This window comes from Pelmatolapia mariae, linkage group LG16_19, assembly GCF_036321145.2.
Source record: "Pelmatolapia mariae isolate MD_Pm_ZW linkage group LG16_19, Pm_UMD_F_2, whole genome shotgun sequence".
NCBI lineage: Eukaryota > Metazoa > Chordata > Actinopteri > Cichliformes > Cichlidae > Pelmatolapia > Pelmatolapia mariae.
The window spans coordinates 64,203,484-64,220,400 of NC_086241.1; the positions used below are offsets into that span (position 1 = coordinate 64,203,484).

The following is a 16,917-nucleotide window of genomic DNA, read 5'->3' on the forward strand; positions in this document are numbered from 1 at the left end:
AAAGAAAAACCAGAGAGAAAAACTCATTTTCAGTGTCCTACCTTTGCCTTTTTATCCTAAATTTTCATATGAGGGTTTTAAAGGATACAAGTTCTGGTAGAGAGGGATGAGGGATTTAAGGGCCCGGCTCGCGTTGATAGCTGTCGCTCTCACCATGGTGGGCAAAATCTTCATGTCCACAATGGCTCCATCAAACAGCGGACCAAAGAAAGGAACCTACAGAGAACAAAACTGGCATTAAATCCACGTTTATTCCTTTATATAGTTCAAATTAGATTTTTTTTTTTAAAGAAAACCCTGAAAAGTCTAGATTTTTATGAAACAGTGGGAGTTACTCAGTTCTAGTGAACCGACCCTGACAAGTAATGATTGACACCACAGATTTTTGTAATGATACAATATTTGATTCAGGCTTTGACTTTCCCATATAATTCAATGCTTTGCTTGTGGAATCCACCAAAGAAACTAATGCCGGACTTTTATTGAGTTTATTTGTGGACCAGGTCTCCAAGCCATGCGCTCTGTGGCCGAATACATGTGCTTTCAGGACAACAACAAAGGGAATATCTTATCTAACTTGTTTTTGGATTCATGATAATTCAATATTTTTCCCTGCAGAATGAATGAAAGAGAATACGATTATGTTATTAGTGCTGTGGTATCTATGTCACAGAGAAAAAAAAAGCAGCATTTTATTGTGTTAGGGCTTGTTTGAAATAGAGTTATGCCATCAGTGCTGTGGTATTAATGTCTGTGTGCTTTAGACTGATACATTAACCAGATCAGAAAGACTTGGGGCAAGACTCTCTCTAGGATTGTTAGTCAATCTGGATGCATATCTGTGGGGTCTGGTAGGAAACATAAAATCATGGACCAAAATACTGTTCTCATTTTTTTCTCCAACCAAACTTTCCCCAAATCCACACAAGTCTAAGTATAAAAAAATACAAAAATGGCTAACTAAATAAGACTTTTAATAAGTGAACATTTCACTTATTCTCCAAATGTATGAAGATTCCTAGCATCTTGTAACATCTTTACAAACAAATAGTCTAAAGATGACAACTGTTGTGATTTATCATATAAATAAAAATTAATAATTAATCTATTTTAAATCGAATATATTAACATTTCATTGTTGCTTTGCCACAAATACAGCTTAAAAAGGCTGCATTTGGAAAAGTGTTTCGATTTTTCCTTTAATTTGGCACTGCTGCCACTGATAATGGGAAAGATTACATTGACTGGCCAACAATTCCCACAAAAGGTGACACAGATAGCCATCAGTGATAAGCTCAGAGGGCAGTTAAATTACCATGCCAGGTTTTAATAATGAGCTTAAAGGTCTTGCTTCAGAGGCAAGAGGATTGTGTGTAAGGAACAACTGCCTAGTCCTGCGTGTTTACCTCTGGTTTTTTGAGTATGTGGATGGAATACATGTGGTTCTTCATGGGGTAGATGATGATTAGCACGTCTCCAAACTCAGTGGGGATGATCCCGCGGCGGTAGTCCCTGGAATGTTCTGACCAGACGATGTGGACTTCGTCGTTGCCAAGATGTCTGAGCTGGAGAGGCAAAAAAAAAAGAAAAGAAATTAATAGAATCAAAATGGAAGAAAAATATACATTATTACTCAAACACCAACATTGACCGAGAGGGGTCTGCAAACTGAGCTGGATAGGCTGTATCCATCATAACCCCAAGGCTTTGAAGTCTGTGTGTATATGTGGTTTAGGTGGCCCTGGGCGTGATGGAGTGAGTGTGTGAAGATGGAGAGTGGACAACAAGACAAAGTGAAGCCCCGGAAAGATGGAGTAGGGGCTGGAAGACAGATGGGATTGTGTGTGATCCTCTGACTGTGTGTGAGATTCACACTCACGTCAACTACAGTCGGGGCTGGTGACAGCTCAGTCATTAACCTTGATGTCTGCCAAAACACACACCCCCACCTTCCACCTCCCCACACAGACGTCTCTGTACACACCTTCAGATAGCTGCCAGTCTTGTCCTTGGCCATGAGACAAACACGCTGAAGACAGATCCTTTTAAATGTTTAACTACAGTTACTTTTATGACTAATTAAATAGTGCACCGGGATGCATAGCTTAATGATGTAATTTGGTTTGTAGACATCACAGACTGTATTTTACACATGATGGTATGCATGTTACACTACCCGTTACATACATAAGTGCCTATAACTTATCAGCTAGTCCAGTTCAAAGACTGGAACTAGTGAAGGTGAGGCGTTACAGTCAACTGTCAGCTACAGCTGCCCATCAGCACTGAAAGAGATGAGTTACAACAGTACAGTTGTTTCGAAGGGGATATTAGTTATTAACCGGGTTATTTTAGTCTTTGTGAACTGACTCACTTGTTTAGCCAGCCTCAAGTGGCCACTGGAGGAATTGCAGGTTTTTGCACTTTTGCATTGACCCTGGAGTTCACTGCTTGGTCCTCAGCTCGTATATAAGCTTGGAGTCAACTAAATTTTTTTTTAATGTAAGCATTATTTAACACATTTGGACGTGATTTCGCCAACATGCAGCACTGACTTGAATTTACCTGAATACAGTGAGTTATAGGCTTAATTAACCTGACAGAACTTGACGGGAAAAGCATAAAGTTGATATATCTATGAAGTTTTGCCTTGAATAAATCTAAACCCCCTCTTGTGTCTGCAGGATACTCACAGTCATCAGTAATACTGGGAACTGATGCTCTTTCCATTACTGCACTTTAAGAAAGAGTTATGAGCCTCAAGTCGTATTTTTGGGTGTCAGAACAATTAGCTGGCACAGTTTAAGGCAGTCTGGAGTCTTGGTGTCTGATATGCCTCTCTGAGCTGTACTTTTACTTTAAAGATATTTCAGTGACGAAGCTCAGAGTCATGTCATCTCTGACGCCACGATCACCTGGTGTAATGCAGCTTTAATCCTTTAATCGTGTTTTGCACAGATGAGACGGACTACGACGTAGACCTGGAAAAATGTCCTGCGATGGACAATACTGCTTGTGTTTCAGTGTGTGTGTGTGTGTGTGGCAGGGGTGGCCAATGATAAATGTCAGTTTAACCTGTTTGTGGACACGTTTGTCAAACTGTGTCTGTAAGCCTGTGTGCACTCGCTTTGTCCAGCATTAACACAAATGTATGGCTGTGCGGTTATTTGGGCAGACGGATGTGAATGAAACCTGCCGTGATTGTGTGTTTGTGTCACGTTAAACTGGTTCACAGTGGCGTGTGTGCGTGTCCGTATGTGACTATGCGTGTTTGATGGGGCCATCAGCTGATCAGGGAGACGGATGGTGTCGGACCAGGCGGTGATAATCCAATCAGGAGCCTGAAGCGACGTGATAGGCCGAGAAGCAGGAAGTATGATCTGATTAAGGGGACATTATGGCCATGTGCAGAGCGCCCAGTGCCTGGGGGATGACAGGTGTGTACACAGACAGACGCACACACACAACCGCACACACGCACAATAAACCTGGCTGCCTAGAGGCTGATACAACCCCACGCGCCACACTGCACAAATACAGACGTGATTGCTCCGAGGAATTATTGAATACATTGGCGTGGGGTAGAAGCACTGACATCAGAGTGGTGTGAGTGTGTACCTATGCTCATCAAAGAGGAGTGGGTGGACGAAAAGAAGGACTGAGGAGTTCTTGTCCCCTCACTACATAAAAGAAGTGAAATTAGAACAATAAGCATGCTCATTATTACTAATTACTCTTTTCCACAGCACATAAAACACACTCAGATGTAGTCTGGGAGATGTTTCCATCCATCTATCAAGCAATTTTGACAATTTTTGAAATGTCACAGTGGTTTTTGTGTTGCCCAAAACAGCAAATAAAGTGCTGCTAATGACACATATTTCATACTTAATTGCGACTGGTTACAAATTTACTACTGCTACAGTGGGGAGCACTATTAACACTCTATAAGAAACAAACAAAAAAAAAAACACCGAAGAGGAACTATCACCCTTCACAGAGAGCCTGTATACATCCATCTGCATGTCTAGATAAACTGTGTCGAGTGCGTTACCTTCTTGGTGAGGTTAAGGTCCTGGTCGTGGGGCATGCGAGTGGAGACGTGGTAGATGACCTCAGTAGTGGAAGTGGCGTAGTAAGGAGTGGTCTGGCCTGTGCTGCGGTTTCTCTGAAGGCCTCCCATGAAACCACAGTGAGTGGTCAGGTCCACCTAAATGGCCCAAGCACACAAACAATATCAAGCGAGGTCCATTTAACAAAATATAACCTCTGCGTTCAGTTAGCTTATTTCATATTATGTAAGGCTATAAATGCTGTGGATTGTGTTCACGCTATATTCTTGTCCCTAAACATCTAATCAAAGTGCTAACATATTATAAAGAAAACAAGTTTTTGTCAGTAGCAGTAAATGATCCGAAATAACCAACTAATTTCCCAAATTTCAAACTTCCTTTCTCCAGATTTTAATTCTTGAACTCTGCTGGAATAGCACTGCATGGATTCTAGTTCAAAATATAACTATTTATTTTTACTTCGGCTTAATGAGGCGTATCAGTTCCACCTCTGTCTGAAAACTTTAGCTTCTTCCCCTTTAAGCCAGTGGTTCACGCCCTTCTAAGCCCCCACAATTTTTATCAACAATCACCAGTGAAAAACAATCCAAGCTCTGAGGCATAGCATATGAGTATCTGCAAACTGTTTTAACTTATTTTGCCTAATTAAAATTTGCATTTTTCCCCTTGCTGTCTCCTTTTTGGTTGCCATTCACAAACAGAAGGTTTGAACAAGGTGGGCCACAGCTGTGTGCCTAAGCTGGTCATATTAAAAATTAGAGTACGTGTATTCACTAAAGATGACTTAAGCAGAATTCACAGTATTTGGTTTCATAGGCTGAAATATTACTGTTATTGCATTAATTATGTGTTTTGCTTTATCACACACTGCTAAAAAGAATAAAACATACAGGTGACTGTTTAGGTTTTCATTACTTTGAAATGGTCCTGATAATGCTAAATCCATAATAATGATAAGTAATACATGTATCAATGTGTTCTCACCTCCCACCCAAGTCCAGAAACAAAGTCCTCATACGCCTGGCTGCCTGCTGTGTTAGTCAGTATGGAGTGTTTGTCCTCTTGGCCTTCAGCCACGTAAAATACTGCAATTTTATGGGTTTCACGGCTGAAAGAGAATGAAGAAAAAACCCCCAGATGAGAACCTATTAAAGCTGAAACACCAAACCGGTTCAAAGTATGACCCGACAAAAAGCTGAATGAACAGAAAAGATGGATTTTTTTTTCCAGGCTCCTCACCACTGCCGTGAATCCAGATTCTTCAGCTCTCTCAGTAATTTCTCATTCTTCCTCAGCAAGTGAAAACTACTCCTGTAAGACAGAAGTGCACAAGTCAGGAACCATTAATCATCATTAAGATTGAACTGCCTGATCACTGACCGGCTGTCACTCCTGTCTCTACTAATTAGCTGGTTGCAGGTTTTTGTCACCCTCACACAATGGCAAAAAAAGAAGTGGTGTTTAAAGTCCACAAGGGTTTAAAGCATGACAATGTTGTTTTTTCCCCCTCATTTTGCACCATACTATCATATTATCGAAGGGGATTAAAAAAAAAAAATTAAACAATCAAGATGAGACTGAAGTGCAGACTTTTAGCTTTAATTCAAGGAGTTTAACAATATTACCTGTTGCACTGCATGACCTATTTAGTAATTATAGGGATCTTTAAACATAGTCCCTGATTACTTCTTGCCTCTGAATGGACCTTTTAGCTTTTAACTATGCAGTAAATGTCCTGCACTAGCCTCACATCTGTCACTTTTGACTTCCCCATGCAGTACCACAGTTCCTCTATTGACACCCTATAACATGCTTCTTCTAGATCCACAAAGACTCAGCGCTTGATGAAAAAAAACCTCATTTTAATACAACACTATAGAGGGGAGGAGTGGAGACTGAGGAAGACGCACACTGACAGATCACCCATAAATGACCACAACCCAGATTTTAAAGAAGGATTTTAACATTCAGTCCCTTGTGGCTAATCTGTTTGGGTATTCTAAATCATTTTAACATGGGCTGGGGGTTAGCAGCTGTTGTTGACAGCTGTGGGTGTCCAGTAATTGCTACTACTAAACACAATCTCATAGCATGTTGGTTTTCCTGTAGGTCTGTCTAAAATGGCTTCAGGGGGTATTTGCAGTCTCTTTTTTTTTTTTTTTTTTAACTATGTTTTGTTCTCAATATAAAACAAAATGTGTGTAAGAGGCAGGGGAGGTGCTGGGTTTCTGAAGCTGCTGTCTCAACTCTGGCCTTACAAATACAGATTACTGGGTTTTAATATAAATGAGCAAACGCAGCCACACATCACAGGGCCTGCAGTTTATGTCGTCGCCACTTTCAGGGTCCAAACATAAAAGAAAAGGGACATTATTATTAATGAAAACAAAAGCCTTTCATGCAGACTAACTTGTCCTGAGGCCGTTCAAAGTGTCCCAGCGACCAGCCCCCAACCTCTGCACCGCTGATATAAAACCTAGACTCGAGCGGTGAAGCTTGGAGTGGACTGATAATGACACGTCATTCTTTTCACTCTTAGAGAAAGGGGAAAAACGGGATAGAAAGAGCAGGAGATAAAGAGAGAGAGAGAGAGAACGAGAGGGGGACAGCAATTTGGTCTTTATTAAACTGATACTTGGTAATGGCCTCATTCTCTGCTCTCAAAGACTCCATTTACACCCTGGATTATAGGGAAAAGCATAAAAGGGGACACACACATGCACGCACGTAGGTGACTGTCAGTATCTTAGTGTCTGTAATGCCCCATATGAATACCTGGAGAGACAATAACACATGATTAGACAATCTCTTCTTTTCTTTCATCCTTATCTGTCTATTCTCCCTTTTCTCCAACATCCAAATTTCTCTTTTTTACCTTCCAAATTCACTCACCTTTTCTGGCACCATGTCATTTTTTTTAAATTCACTGTCTACATTTACATGTGCCTCATTTCATCCTGTTTTCTGATTTGCCACTTCACGCTCGATCATTCTCTCCTCTTCTTTTATTCTAACTCCAAATGGGTTGAGTTTGATCAATAGAGCACTATACTCATTATCACACACTCTTTATACACACACACTCACACACAAGCACAGTGTGTTAAGAAGTCTATTGTGCAGGCTGAATGCAGAAAGTGTAATTCCCTGGATAAAGTATAAAGAGCGATGAGGGTCCATTAGATGGCTGGGCACTTTTAAAGTGATACCCCGACATTGTGTATTTTAGCCCAGAGTCACTGAGAAGATGAAATGCTGTGCATTATGAATGGGAAAATGTGAAGTGTAATGAAAAAAAAAGAGCACTCTGTTGAATTTGTATCTTTTTTTGTTTCATTTGCATTAAGCAAGAATATGCTTTGCTCAAAGAGACACTCCAGATCGAAAACAGCCTCTTAGTTAGTGTATCTTGTACAAAAATGATGTTTTATGGCTTTTAAATGACAGAATAAACCATCGTGTCTTAATGGAAAGAATAATATTTTCATAAAATTAAACTAGAGAGTAAAACAAATATCCATGTTAAAGACTAAAACTCATTTGGAGTAACGTTATCTAAGGGCTATAGATATATTTTCATGAGCTACGGGATGCAACAAGTTTCCCTACTGGCCATTTAATCCACATCAACTCTGATGTTAAAATTACAGTTTTAAAAGTCTTTAACAAGGCAGGCTGAAAATAAAGCTAATGGGAAGTTCCTGAAGCCTGCATTCTTTTTAATCGTCTCCAGGGGGCGATAGCTGTGGCTGCAAAAATACTTCTGGTCCTAAAGAAGTCTTTGGGAAATTAGCTCCTGGCTCTGACCTCTGTAAATACTGTCCAAATAAGTTTATGCTGCTTATTTTGGGTCATAATGTTTAAAACATTGGGTCCGTTTTAAATTTGGGCCATTTTATGTTTTAGAAATGAGGATTATCCAGGTTTTCTTCTATTCCTATCTTTTATATTTGAATTTTAACTGAACATTTAGATATTACCCTGTGGACCACAACTCATCTTAAAAACAGAGGTCTACATTACACAGCCCTAATAATCCCTTTTAAAGTGACCATTAACATAAAGTTTAGAAGTGGCACAAATACTGTTGATAAAAAGCGAACATAAATATCATTAACCCAAAATTCCAGTTTAATTTGGGATTGTCACAGCGTGCAGTGCTCGATCTTACCTTTTCTCCCAGGAGTTGAGCCCCAGTATGTTGATCAGTAGTCTGCAGTAATAGAAGGCCGACTGTGGCGTCTCAGTCTCTGGTTCAGTCTGATGCACGGCTCTCATGTTCAGCTCCTCACCTCTCTGAAACATTCGATCGCTTCATTTTAATGCACAAAAACCAAATAATTAAATAAAACATGGAAAATACAACTATGAGCGCCAGCCAGCACTGAGGCTTATGACAACAAACATAATGGTGGTGCTTTTAATCACGCTACACTAAACCAAGTGTTTTTCTGCAGATTATTTTCAAATCAGAATGATGTAAAATCAATTTTAATACAATCACTGGCCACTTTGTTAGGTACACCTGTTCAGCTGCTTGTTAATACAAATACCTAATCAACAATCCCATGGCAGCAACTCAGTGCATTCAGGCATAAACATGGTCATATGACCTGCTGAAGCTCAAACTGAGCATCATAATTCAGAGCAAAGGTGATTTAAGTGGTTGTTGGTGTCAGATGGTCTGGATATTTCAGAAAGTGCTGATCTGCTGGGATTTTCCCAGACACCCATAACTAGAAGACCACACTGAGAGCCACTCCTGTCAGCTAAGAACAGGAAACCGATACCACAATACCCCAAAGCTGTATAACAAAAGACTGGAGAAACATTTCCTGGTTTGATGAGTCTCAATTTCTGCTGTGACATAACAATGGTAGATCCAGGATTTGGTGTAAACGTGAAGGCTATTCTGTTTTTTATCACTGGTTCAGGCTGCTGGTGTAATGGTGTGTGGCATAAGATTTCTTTGGGCCCATAAATACCAACTGAACATCATTTAAATGCCACAGCCTATCTGAGTATTACTGACAGGCTGACATGCCCATCTCTATATGACTACAGTGTACCCATCTCCAGAAGGATAACATATCATGTCAGAAACCTTATATCACCTCAAATAAGTTTTTTTTGAACATGACAAAGACTCCGTGTACTCAAATAGCGTTCACAGTCATCAGCTCTCAAACCAAAAGAGAAGCTTTGGGATGCAATGGAACAGGAGACTCACATCACGGGATGTGCAGCTGACACACCTGTGTGATGCCATCATGTTAACATGGAACAAAATCTTTGAAGAATGATTCCAGCACCTTGTTGAATCTATGCCATGAACAATTAGGGCTGCAATAAAGGCAAAATTGGGGGGCCCTCTGTGGCATTAGCAAGGTGTAACTAGCAAATTTACCAGTGAGTGTAGATGAACTTTTTTCCTTCAGAAATGCTAGATTCACTGATAAAATAAATAACAGTTATAAAATCATTTGGTGTTTTGGTATTATGAGTTAGCTTCTTTGTGTTTAGGAGGCATGTTCCTTCGATTCTGTGCAGTAGGGACAACAAAGCTTTTTCTACAGTGGACATGTTGACTTATTTTAACAGAAAAATCATGACATGGAATAGCAATGGCTGAAAAACAAAAACAAAAGCAAAAACTCTTAAAACAAGTCTGACGATAGAACTGTAATAAATCCCCACATAGGGAAACAAATGCTGTACTGCATGTGTGAAGGTCCAATAACTAAAGGCTCAGGAGTTTAATGATTGCTATTGATGTGAACATAGGCAGCACGCACATGAAGGACGAAGTCTCTCTCAGCAGCACTTTGTTTCAGGATGGCATTGATCACATCGTTCTCCTGCTTCTCTGAAACACACACTGGAGGAGGTGCTGGGATGTTGAGCGGCATACCTGCGGGAACCAATCAGGAATCAGAGTTGCTACTTAGGAATGTGCTGAACAGCTGTAGAGTTCAGATTAAAGCAAATACCTGCTCTCTGCAGACACTCAGGACTCGAGTATCCCAGGTACTGCAGCATTTCATCCAGTGCATCATCTCCTTCTCTCAGTGAGTCCCACGCTGGCACCGCCTCCCGACACACGCGTTTAGCCAATGGCGGAGCCAGATGCTGCTCTAAACTCGACTTTGCTGGATCTGCCTCACTATCCATTCGATGTTCATCTTTCTCCCCCTCCCCCTCCTCTTCCCTTTCAAATCCACCTCCTCTCCGATCTTCTTTCTCCCCCTCACTTGCTTCCCTCTCCTCCGCTTCCTCCTCTCCCTCTCCCTGAGACTCCTGCCTGTCTCCATCCATCCTCACTCCCTCCTCTGCCCCCCTCTCCTCTTGCCCGTCCTCCTCGCTATCTTCTCTTTTCACTCCCATCTTTTTCGGCGGACCTCCTGGTGGGGTGCGTAAATGAAGATTTGTAGTGTGAGGTGACTGCGTGTGTGTTAAAAGTGTGTGCGCTGGACTGTTAGGAGAACATGGCGGAGGCCCATAGAGGACGGCGGAGTCCCATGAGTGTTTTCCAGCTACATCTCGGATGATGACGCGAACACAAGCGGGAGCAGAGGACAAACCAGCCGTCATTCCGCCTCCTGGCACACCGGACTCTGATCGGATCTGGAAAATAGCGGCAGAAGAAGCAAAAAATAAAATAAAATAAAATAGTAAAGAAATCACAAAATAAATATTTTTTATTTTTTAAAGATTGTTTCCCCACTAATGTGTTAATAATATAATAAATGCAGTAGTCATCACATTTGTATCACAGGTGTAAAAGTAATTATTCAAGTAATAAATCCATGTATGGTCAACCCTGACAAATACACTTAGAAGCCAGTGGAACATTTATGAAGATTTACCTGAAGCACAGACAGCAGCGTGGATCCATTCAGAACCAGGAACTGCAGGTTTGGTGAATGGAAAAGTTCTGGTCCAAGATCTGCACTCTCACAGAACGGGTTGTCCTGGTTTTCACACACCTGCAAAACATAACGTTATAATTATTACAGCAGCAAAATAACAACAGCTTTCAACATTTCGCAGAGTCGCCTCCCTTTAACATAACTTAGTTAACCCACCAAACTCAAAGTAACAGTACCTGACTGGACAGAGTAGCGGGGCCTCCGGACATGGGATAATGTCCCAGATGGTTGACCAGGTGGGTAATGACTGTTCTGGCTGCAATGGAGACGAGGCCCTGCTGAATACGGCTACGAACTGCAGAGAGAATACAGACGATAAAAGATATAGTTAGGAGGTAGCAGATCGTCATTTCATCACCTATAATGAAAAATAAAAATAAGGGATTGAACTGTCAGGATTTAGAAAGTTAACTGTGAGACAAATGTTTTATTGCTCTGGAGAAAATTTAAAGGAAAGCTGCAGCAGGTGGGGTGGGGGGTAAGCAATAGCAATGCCGAATTATATTTATGTTTTTTGGAAATCATAAAGAAACTGATTGGTATTATCGTAGAAACAACACACTGAATATTAGTAATTAGAAATTCTATTAAATGTAAGTCAATGCATATACCATTAATACAAATATAATTCATTACTGTTACACTTTAATACATTTAGAGATGAACCATTAAAACAACAATAAATTGAATAGTTTTATTACTTAAAATGAGAAACAAGTAAGGCTGTTTACTGTGAGAACACTGATCCAATGTTCTTTAGAGAATATAATATAAAATATATATACAAAGATTTAGCTCATTTTAAAATAATAAAATAAAATAAAACAAAATATTAAAGCAAGAACAAAGTCCATCCCACATGATGTACAAAAAGCTTAAAGATATATTTCTGTTATAAGGGTTAATTATGGATCGGGTCTGATATAAATATAAAAATATATATTTAGCTTTTGGTTGTCAAAAGATAGATTTTATTGGTGGTTAGAAGAGTTCATGCTTGTTTCTGTTCCTCATACAAGACCGAAGACTAGAGGGGCACAGAGGCTTTCAGGCTGTGGCAGCAAGGCTCTGGATCAGTTTACTACTCCAGCTCTGTTAAGCTGACTCTGTAGAGTCTTTAAAACAAAACATTTTTTCAGGCCTTCTGCTGAAATTGTTTTGTTATTTATGTTTGTGTTTATTTTAATTCTATTTTCATATCAATTGTGTTTTAAGCATTTTTGGGGCTTGTCTGTGAAAAGCGCTATATAAATAAACTTTAATCACTTTACAGAGAGTGTTGCCTTTGGCTGACCCTCTTCAGTCTCTATTCATTACACACACAGCAGGCTTTATATCTATTGTTTACTCTCTGATTAATGTGTGCTGATTGAATAAAAATAAACTAATTTTCTCTCATTATCTTTTAGCAGAGGTTTAGCAGTAAATCTGGTGTAGTAAATCTTCTGCATTGCAGCCTTCTGTAGGGCTGATTGGACTGGAGTGTTACTGCAGAGAGGCGAGTAGCATCCACCGATAAAATAAACAACAAAAGTGTTAAACCTGCAGTTTCACAGTGACAGAAAAAGTGTGAGGGATACTCTGACTTGTTCTTTAGTTTACGAGTTAACTTAAGGAATCACTGTAGAAACTAGGAGAAAGTACAAGCACACTTTCAGCTCGTACATAGTTTGCACCATGCTGAGAAGAAGCCAATGCCATCACACATTGTGCTGCCAGCCGATCCTGGTTAATCAACATCATTACACACACACTGTGAAACACACATGCGCGCGCGCTTTACGGCAACTCCTTATTGACAGGCTGTGCACAGAGTACAGATATGTATTGACCAGATTTTCAATGACTCCCTGAACCTGGGAGGGTGCTCTAAAAGAGGCAGACAAGGTAAAGGGAAGCAAAAGAAAAAATAAATGATAAATGAACCCAGCAGAATGTAATAGGAGTGAGAGGAACATTAGCAGAAAATAGTCTTAGGTTATTAAAAGAATAAAAAACGGAATTGTGTAAGTGAAGATTAGTGGTTAGACAAGAGAAGACAGGAGAAGAGAAGCATGGCCTTTCGGGCTACTCCAGTCATTAAACTAGACATAGAGTCCTGGTGAACCACAGCAGGAGATGATATATACTCTGACACAGATGCAGACAGGTGTGCACACATGTAAAGACTAAACCAAAGGTTTGGCAGAGACCTTGGTGTCATAGTGTAAAGATTTTCTATATGCATCTGGATCAACGCACCACATTGCATGGATTATTAAAGCGACAAGAGGGAAAAACAGAAACGTAATAGGTGTTAACCGCGGAGCAGTGCATCTCCACTGCTTGATACATTACCTTCGGTGACTGGCTGCAGTTTGCTGGATCGCTCAGAGTCCGGACTGTGTAGCGGTTCTGGTTCTCGGAGGCTCTCTAAAGGCAAGAACGGGTCGTAGTCTGGATTCAACAGGTCCGACAGTTGCAGCGGGAAATACTTGGGATTGCTGAAAGACTGTGCCCCATACACACAGCCATGTAATACCTGGACACGTTTTTAAAAGAAAAAAGCGGATGAGTGGATTCCTTTGTGTATCGTTTACAGCTCCAGTTGAGCCAAACTGGCCTAATACTGACATATATGTGAATATAAACACAAGCATATACCTTATAAATACAGCTGAGGAGCGTTTTGGTAGGCTGGTCCCTCTCTGGAGGGCTTCGTGTTTGCACAGGCTGAAGAAGAGTCTTTGGAGGCAGTGCCATCACCCAATCCAACAGACACAACAGGAGGGAAACTACCAGCTGCAACACACAAGTACAATTTTTAAAAACTAACAATCCAGAGAGTTTTTAAAAAAGTGTTGTTAAGTGAATGTGAGCAGCTTACCCTTTTATCCAGTTCATGAGGTGAAGACTCAGTAGTAGGCAGCAAGTATGTGATGGTGGCAATCAAAATCTGAAAGAAGAGAGTAAGATTAAAATGAGCATTAATCCCTCTGAAGTTATACGACACCATGAAGCAGCCACAGTTTTTAAAACCTCTATAAAAAATTTGTTAAATGTCTACCAGCACTGTGGGGCCTTGGCTTTACACAGCATGACTTCAGTCATTACGATGTTATGGCAAAGCAATAGCGATCTAAACCAATATTCAGAAATATTAAAATATTAATGTTGCTCAAATGTTCTCTGTATTTTATGTCTCACCTCTACGATCTTCTTTGGAGTGTCGGGTGGGAATTTCTGCAGATGATCAACGTAACTGATCAGAAGGTGCAGGATGTCTGACGCCACCAGCGCCACACTCTTATTGGGGTACTGAGGGACAGAGGAGACAAAACATTGATGTTAATTCACCGGTCTGGGTTAAATTCATACACGCATTCATTTTAACCAAAATCCATCTGTATCAGTTATCAAACATCTGTCACTGGCATGTCTTGTATCTCAAACGGCAATAATGAGGTTGCTTGTTAATACCAAATCCTATTTCAGGCCAAATTATTTTGAACCTTCTCTCTAGAAAGTGTCCAGGAAAGAGGATGAATGGTTCCACAGGACCGTTAGAAGGTTTAAACAAGTAGCTTGCACATTTTTTCTAAGCTATTGATAACTTTGGCTTAAATTAGTCAACAAAAGTATCCACAATCGGCCTGATGGCATTAATTACCAACAAACAAATATAAAAAAATGATATGAAGTCAGTAAATTATTAGTCTAAATATCATATAATAAATCATCTATTTTTATTATCTCTAAAGCTTCTCTTTGTGTTGCCTGCCAGTCTAAAAACACACATTCTACTTCACATATAGGCACTGTTCAAATTAATACTGGCAGGTATCATATAAGCATCTTATCTGTCACAACTAACACATCGGTTATCCGTGCTGAAATCCCAGATAGTATTTGCTATACTTCTTTAAGGTTAACACAGTGTTTACAGCATAATAAGTACAAAGAAAGAGAATTTACAGATTAGTCGGACTGTAATGAGGATCACGGACAACAAGACAAAAAATGCTTACAGATGAAAGGCAAAGAGAACAGCAGGAAGAGCATGGAAATATGACAATCCCTCAAGCTTTGTGTGTGTGTGTGTGTGTGTGTGTGTGTGTGTGTGTGTGTGTGTGTGTGTGTGTGTGTGTGTGTGTGTGTGTGTCACAAAGCCAATGGCTGGAGCTACTGGCTGCTGGTATGAAGGCAAGAGATTCAAAAGTGGACAAGATGTGTGTATACATGCAATGGTGTGTGTGTGCGAGAGACACAGCTTGCAGCATTCCCTCTGGATTAGTCTCCTATCTGAAGAAGGACCAAACATATTGACAGTCCAGGGTTTGCTCCCAGGAGTGAGTGAATGCAAGTGTGTGTGTGTGTGTGTGTGTGTGTGTGTGTGTGTGTGTGTGTGTGTGTGTGTGTGTGTGTGTGTGTGTGTGTGTGATGGGTCATTGGCTGCCGATACACGAGCAAGGGATTCCAAGGTGGAAAAGGTATGCATGTGTGAGTGTGTGTGTTTGGCTTTAGATGAGACAGTAAATGTTGGGCCGTATTATTGTGATCCACAGGCCTCCCAGTCTGAAACACACTAAGCCCACTACGGAAATTTCACCAACACCAACACTCATCTCCAACAGCGTTTTCCATCATACTTTGGCTGCTCGCAGGACAACATGTTAAACACACCCTCCATCTAATCCTCCAGTATTAACTCTGTACTTTGGTCTGCTTACCTTATCTATAGCTCTGAATTTAAAGCTGTGGTATGCAACATGTTTCTGGCATTGGACAAAAATGCATTATAACCTTTTAGAATAGCCAGAACTATTTTAGATCTCAAGTAAAAGGAGTCTTAAGGCTCATTAGAGGTGCAGTCAGACTACACAAGAAGAGAGAAATTGAAATCTGTGGCACACAGCAAGGTGACACTAAAGAAAAAACCCAGAACGCGATGTTTGTTTACATCAGAAATCAACTTCCGCCAATTCTTAAAAGTTAGATAATTCTGTCAATGTCAAAATGATTACCTTATTTAGTGAAGATCTACAGTGAATTTTAATCAGACTGAAAAAAATCTTACACAGGTTAGCATGGCTAAAAAAGTGGGCAAAAAAAGTGTTGCTTCTCTTGAAACGTGTCAGTTGCAGTGGTAAGATGCATTTTTACTTTGAAAGCGAAGGTACTTAATTTCTAGTTTCCATTGCAGTTTTACTACCACTCAGCCACTAGCTGGCGAGCGGTTTTTGGTGCAGCAACCTCTTTGCAACCATCTCACAGCGACTGCCAACAACCTCTCTTTAATGAAGTACACTCATGTATCCACGCTTGTCTAGTGGGAAGGGTTTAGAACAGAGAGGAGTGAGAGGCATGACAGTGACCCTCTAATTTTATAACCGGCACATTTTACAGGACTTTACATAGGAGTTTCCTATCAAAGGCTATCTTAACAACAACAGGAATATATCAACAAAGATACCAGTTCTGTAGTTTGGATTGGTAATCCGGCTGCAGCCAATCATTTTCAGGGTTCACAAAGTATTAAATAGGATTCACATTCAGATGTAGAGATGGGATCATTGAAAATGTCTATGTCTTTTAAAAAATAAAGAAAAGGATAAAGAACAGACGTACATTCTCTCATACACTACATTAAATTTATTTGTCTATGTAAGTGGTCTGCACTATACCATGGCTTGCCTCATGGAAACAGTATGATAAACTTTCAGCCTAAAAAGGAGCAGATGTTTTGGCACTAGTGTGTTGAGCAGATCCGTGCAACATGCAGCCAGTCTGCTGTGCCTTTGAATCAGAGTCACTGCTTTGGTCTTATTTCACTGGACCACAGTCAGAAACTGAGAGATCCATGGTCATTGGGGACAAAGTGTGAGAACAGACAAATATAACACGCAACTCATAATGCGATCAGACTGGTCTGGCAT

At 40.4% G+C, this 16,917-nt stretch overlaps 1 protein-coding gene across 10 annotated transcripts in view; it reads right to left on the reverse strand.

The window, feature by feature from the left end:
* The window catches only part of ralgapa1 (Ral GTPase activating protein catalytic subunit alpha 1), a 71,413-nt gene that overhangs the window by 26,312 nt on the left and 28,184 nt on the right, over positions 1 to 16,917 (reverse strand). For all 10 annotated transcript variants that reach the window (XM_063500048.1, XM_063500054.1, XM_063500051.1 and 7 more), the window contains 14 exons: positions 14,189 to 14,299; positions 13,869 to 13,937; positions 13,646 to 13,783; positions 13,340 to 13,523; positions 11,179 to 11,297; positions 10,940 to 11,059; positions 10,064 to 10,697; positions 9,869 to 9,984; positions 8,245 to 8,369; positions 5,313 to 5,384; positions 5,058 to 5,181; positions 4,055 to 4,210; positions 1,407 to 1,565; positions 89 to 216 (listed from right to left, as the gene is read on the reverse strand). In XM_063500048.1, the coding sequence (XP_063356118.1) occupies positions 89 to 216; positions 1,407 to 1,565; positions 4,055 to 4,210; positions 5,058 to 5,181; positions 5,313 to 5,384; positions 8,245 to 8,369; positions 9,869 to 9,984; positions 10,064 to 10,697; positions 10,940 to 11,059; positions 11,179 to 11,297; positions 13,340 to 13,523; positions 13,646 to 13,783; positions 13,869 to 13,937; positions 14,189 to 14,299 (2,255 nt within the window). The remainder of the gene's footprint in view (positions 1 to 88; positions 217 to 1,406; positions 1,566 to 4,054; positions 4,211 to 5,057; positions 5,182 to 5,312; positions 5,385 to 8,244; positions 8,370 to 9,868; positions 9,985 to 10,063; positions 10,698 to 10,939; positions 11,060 to 11,178; positions 11,298 to 13,339; positions 13,524 to 13,645; positions 13,784 to 13,868; positions 13,938 to 14,188; positions 14,300 to 16,917) is intronic.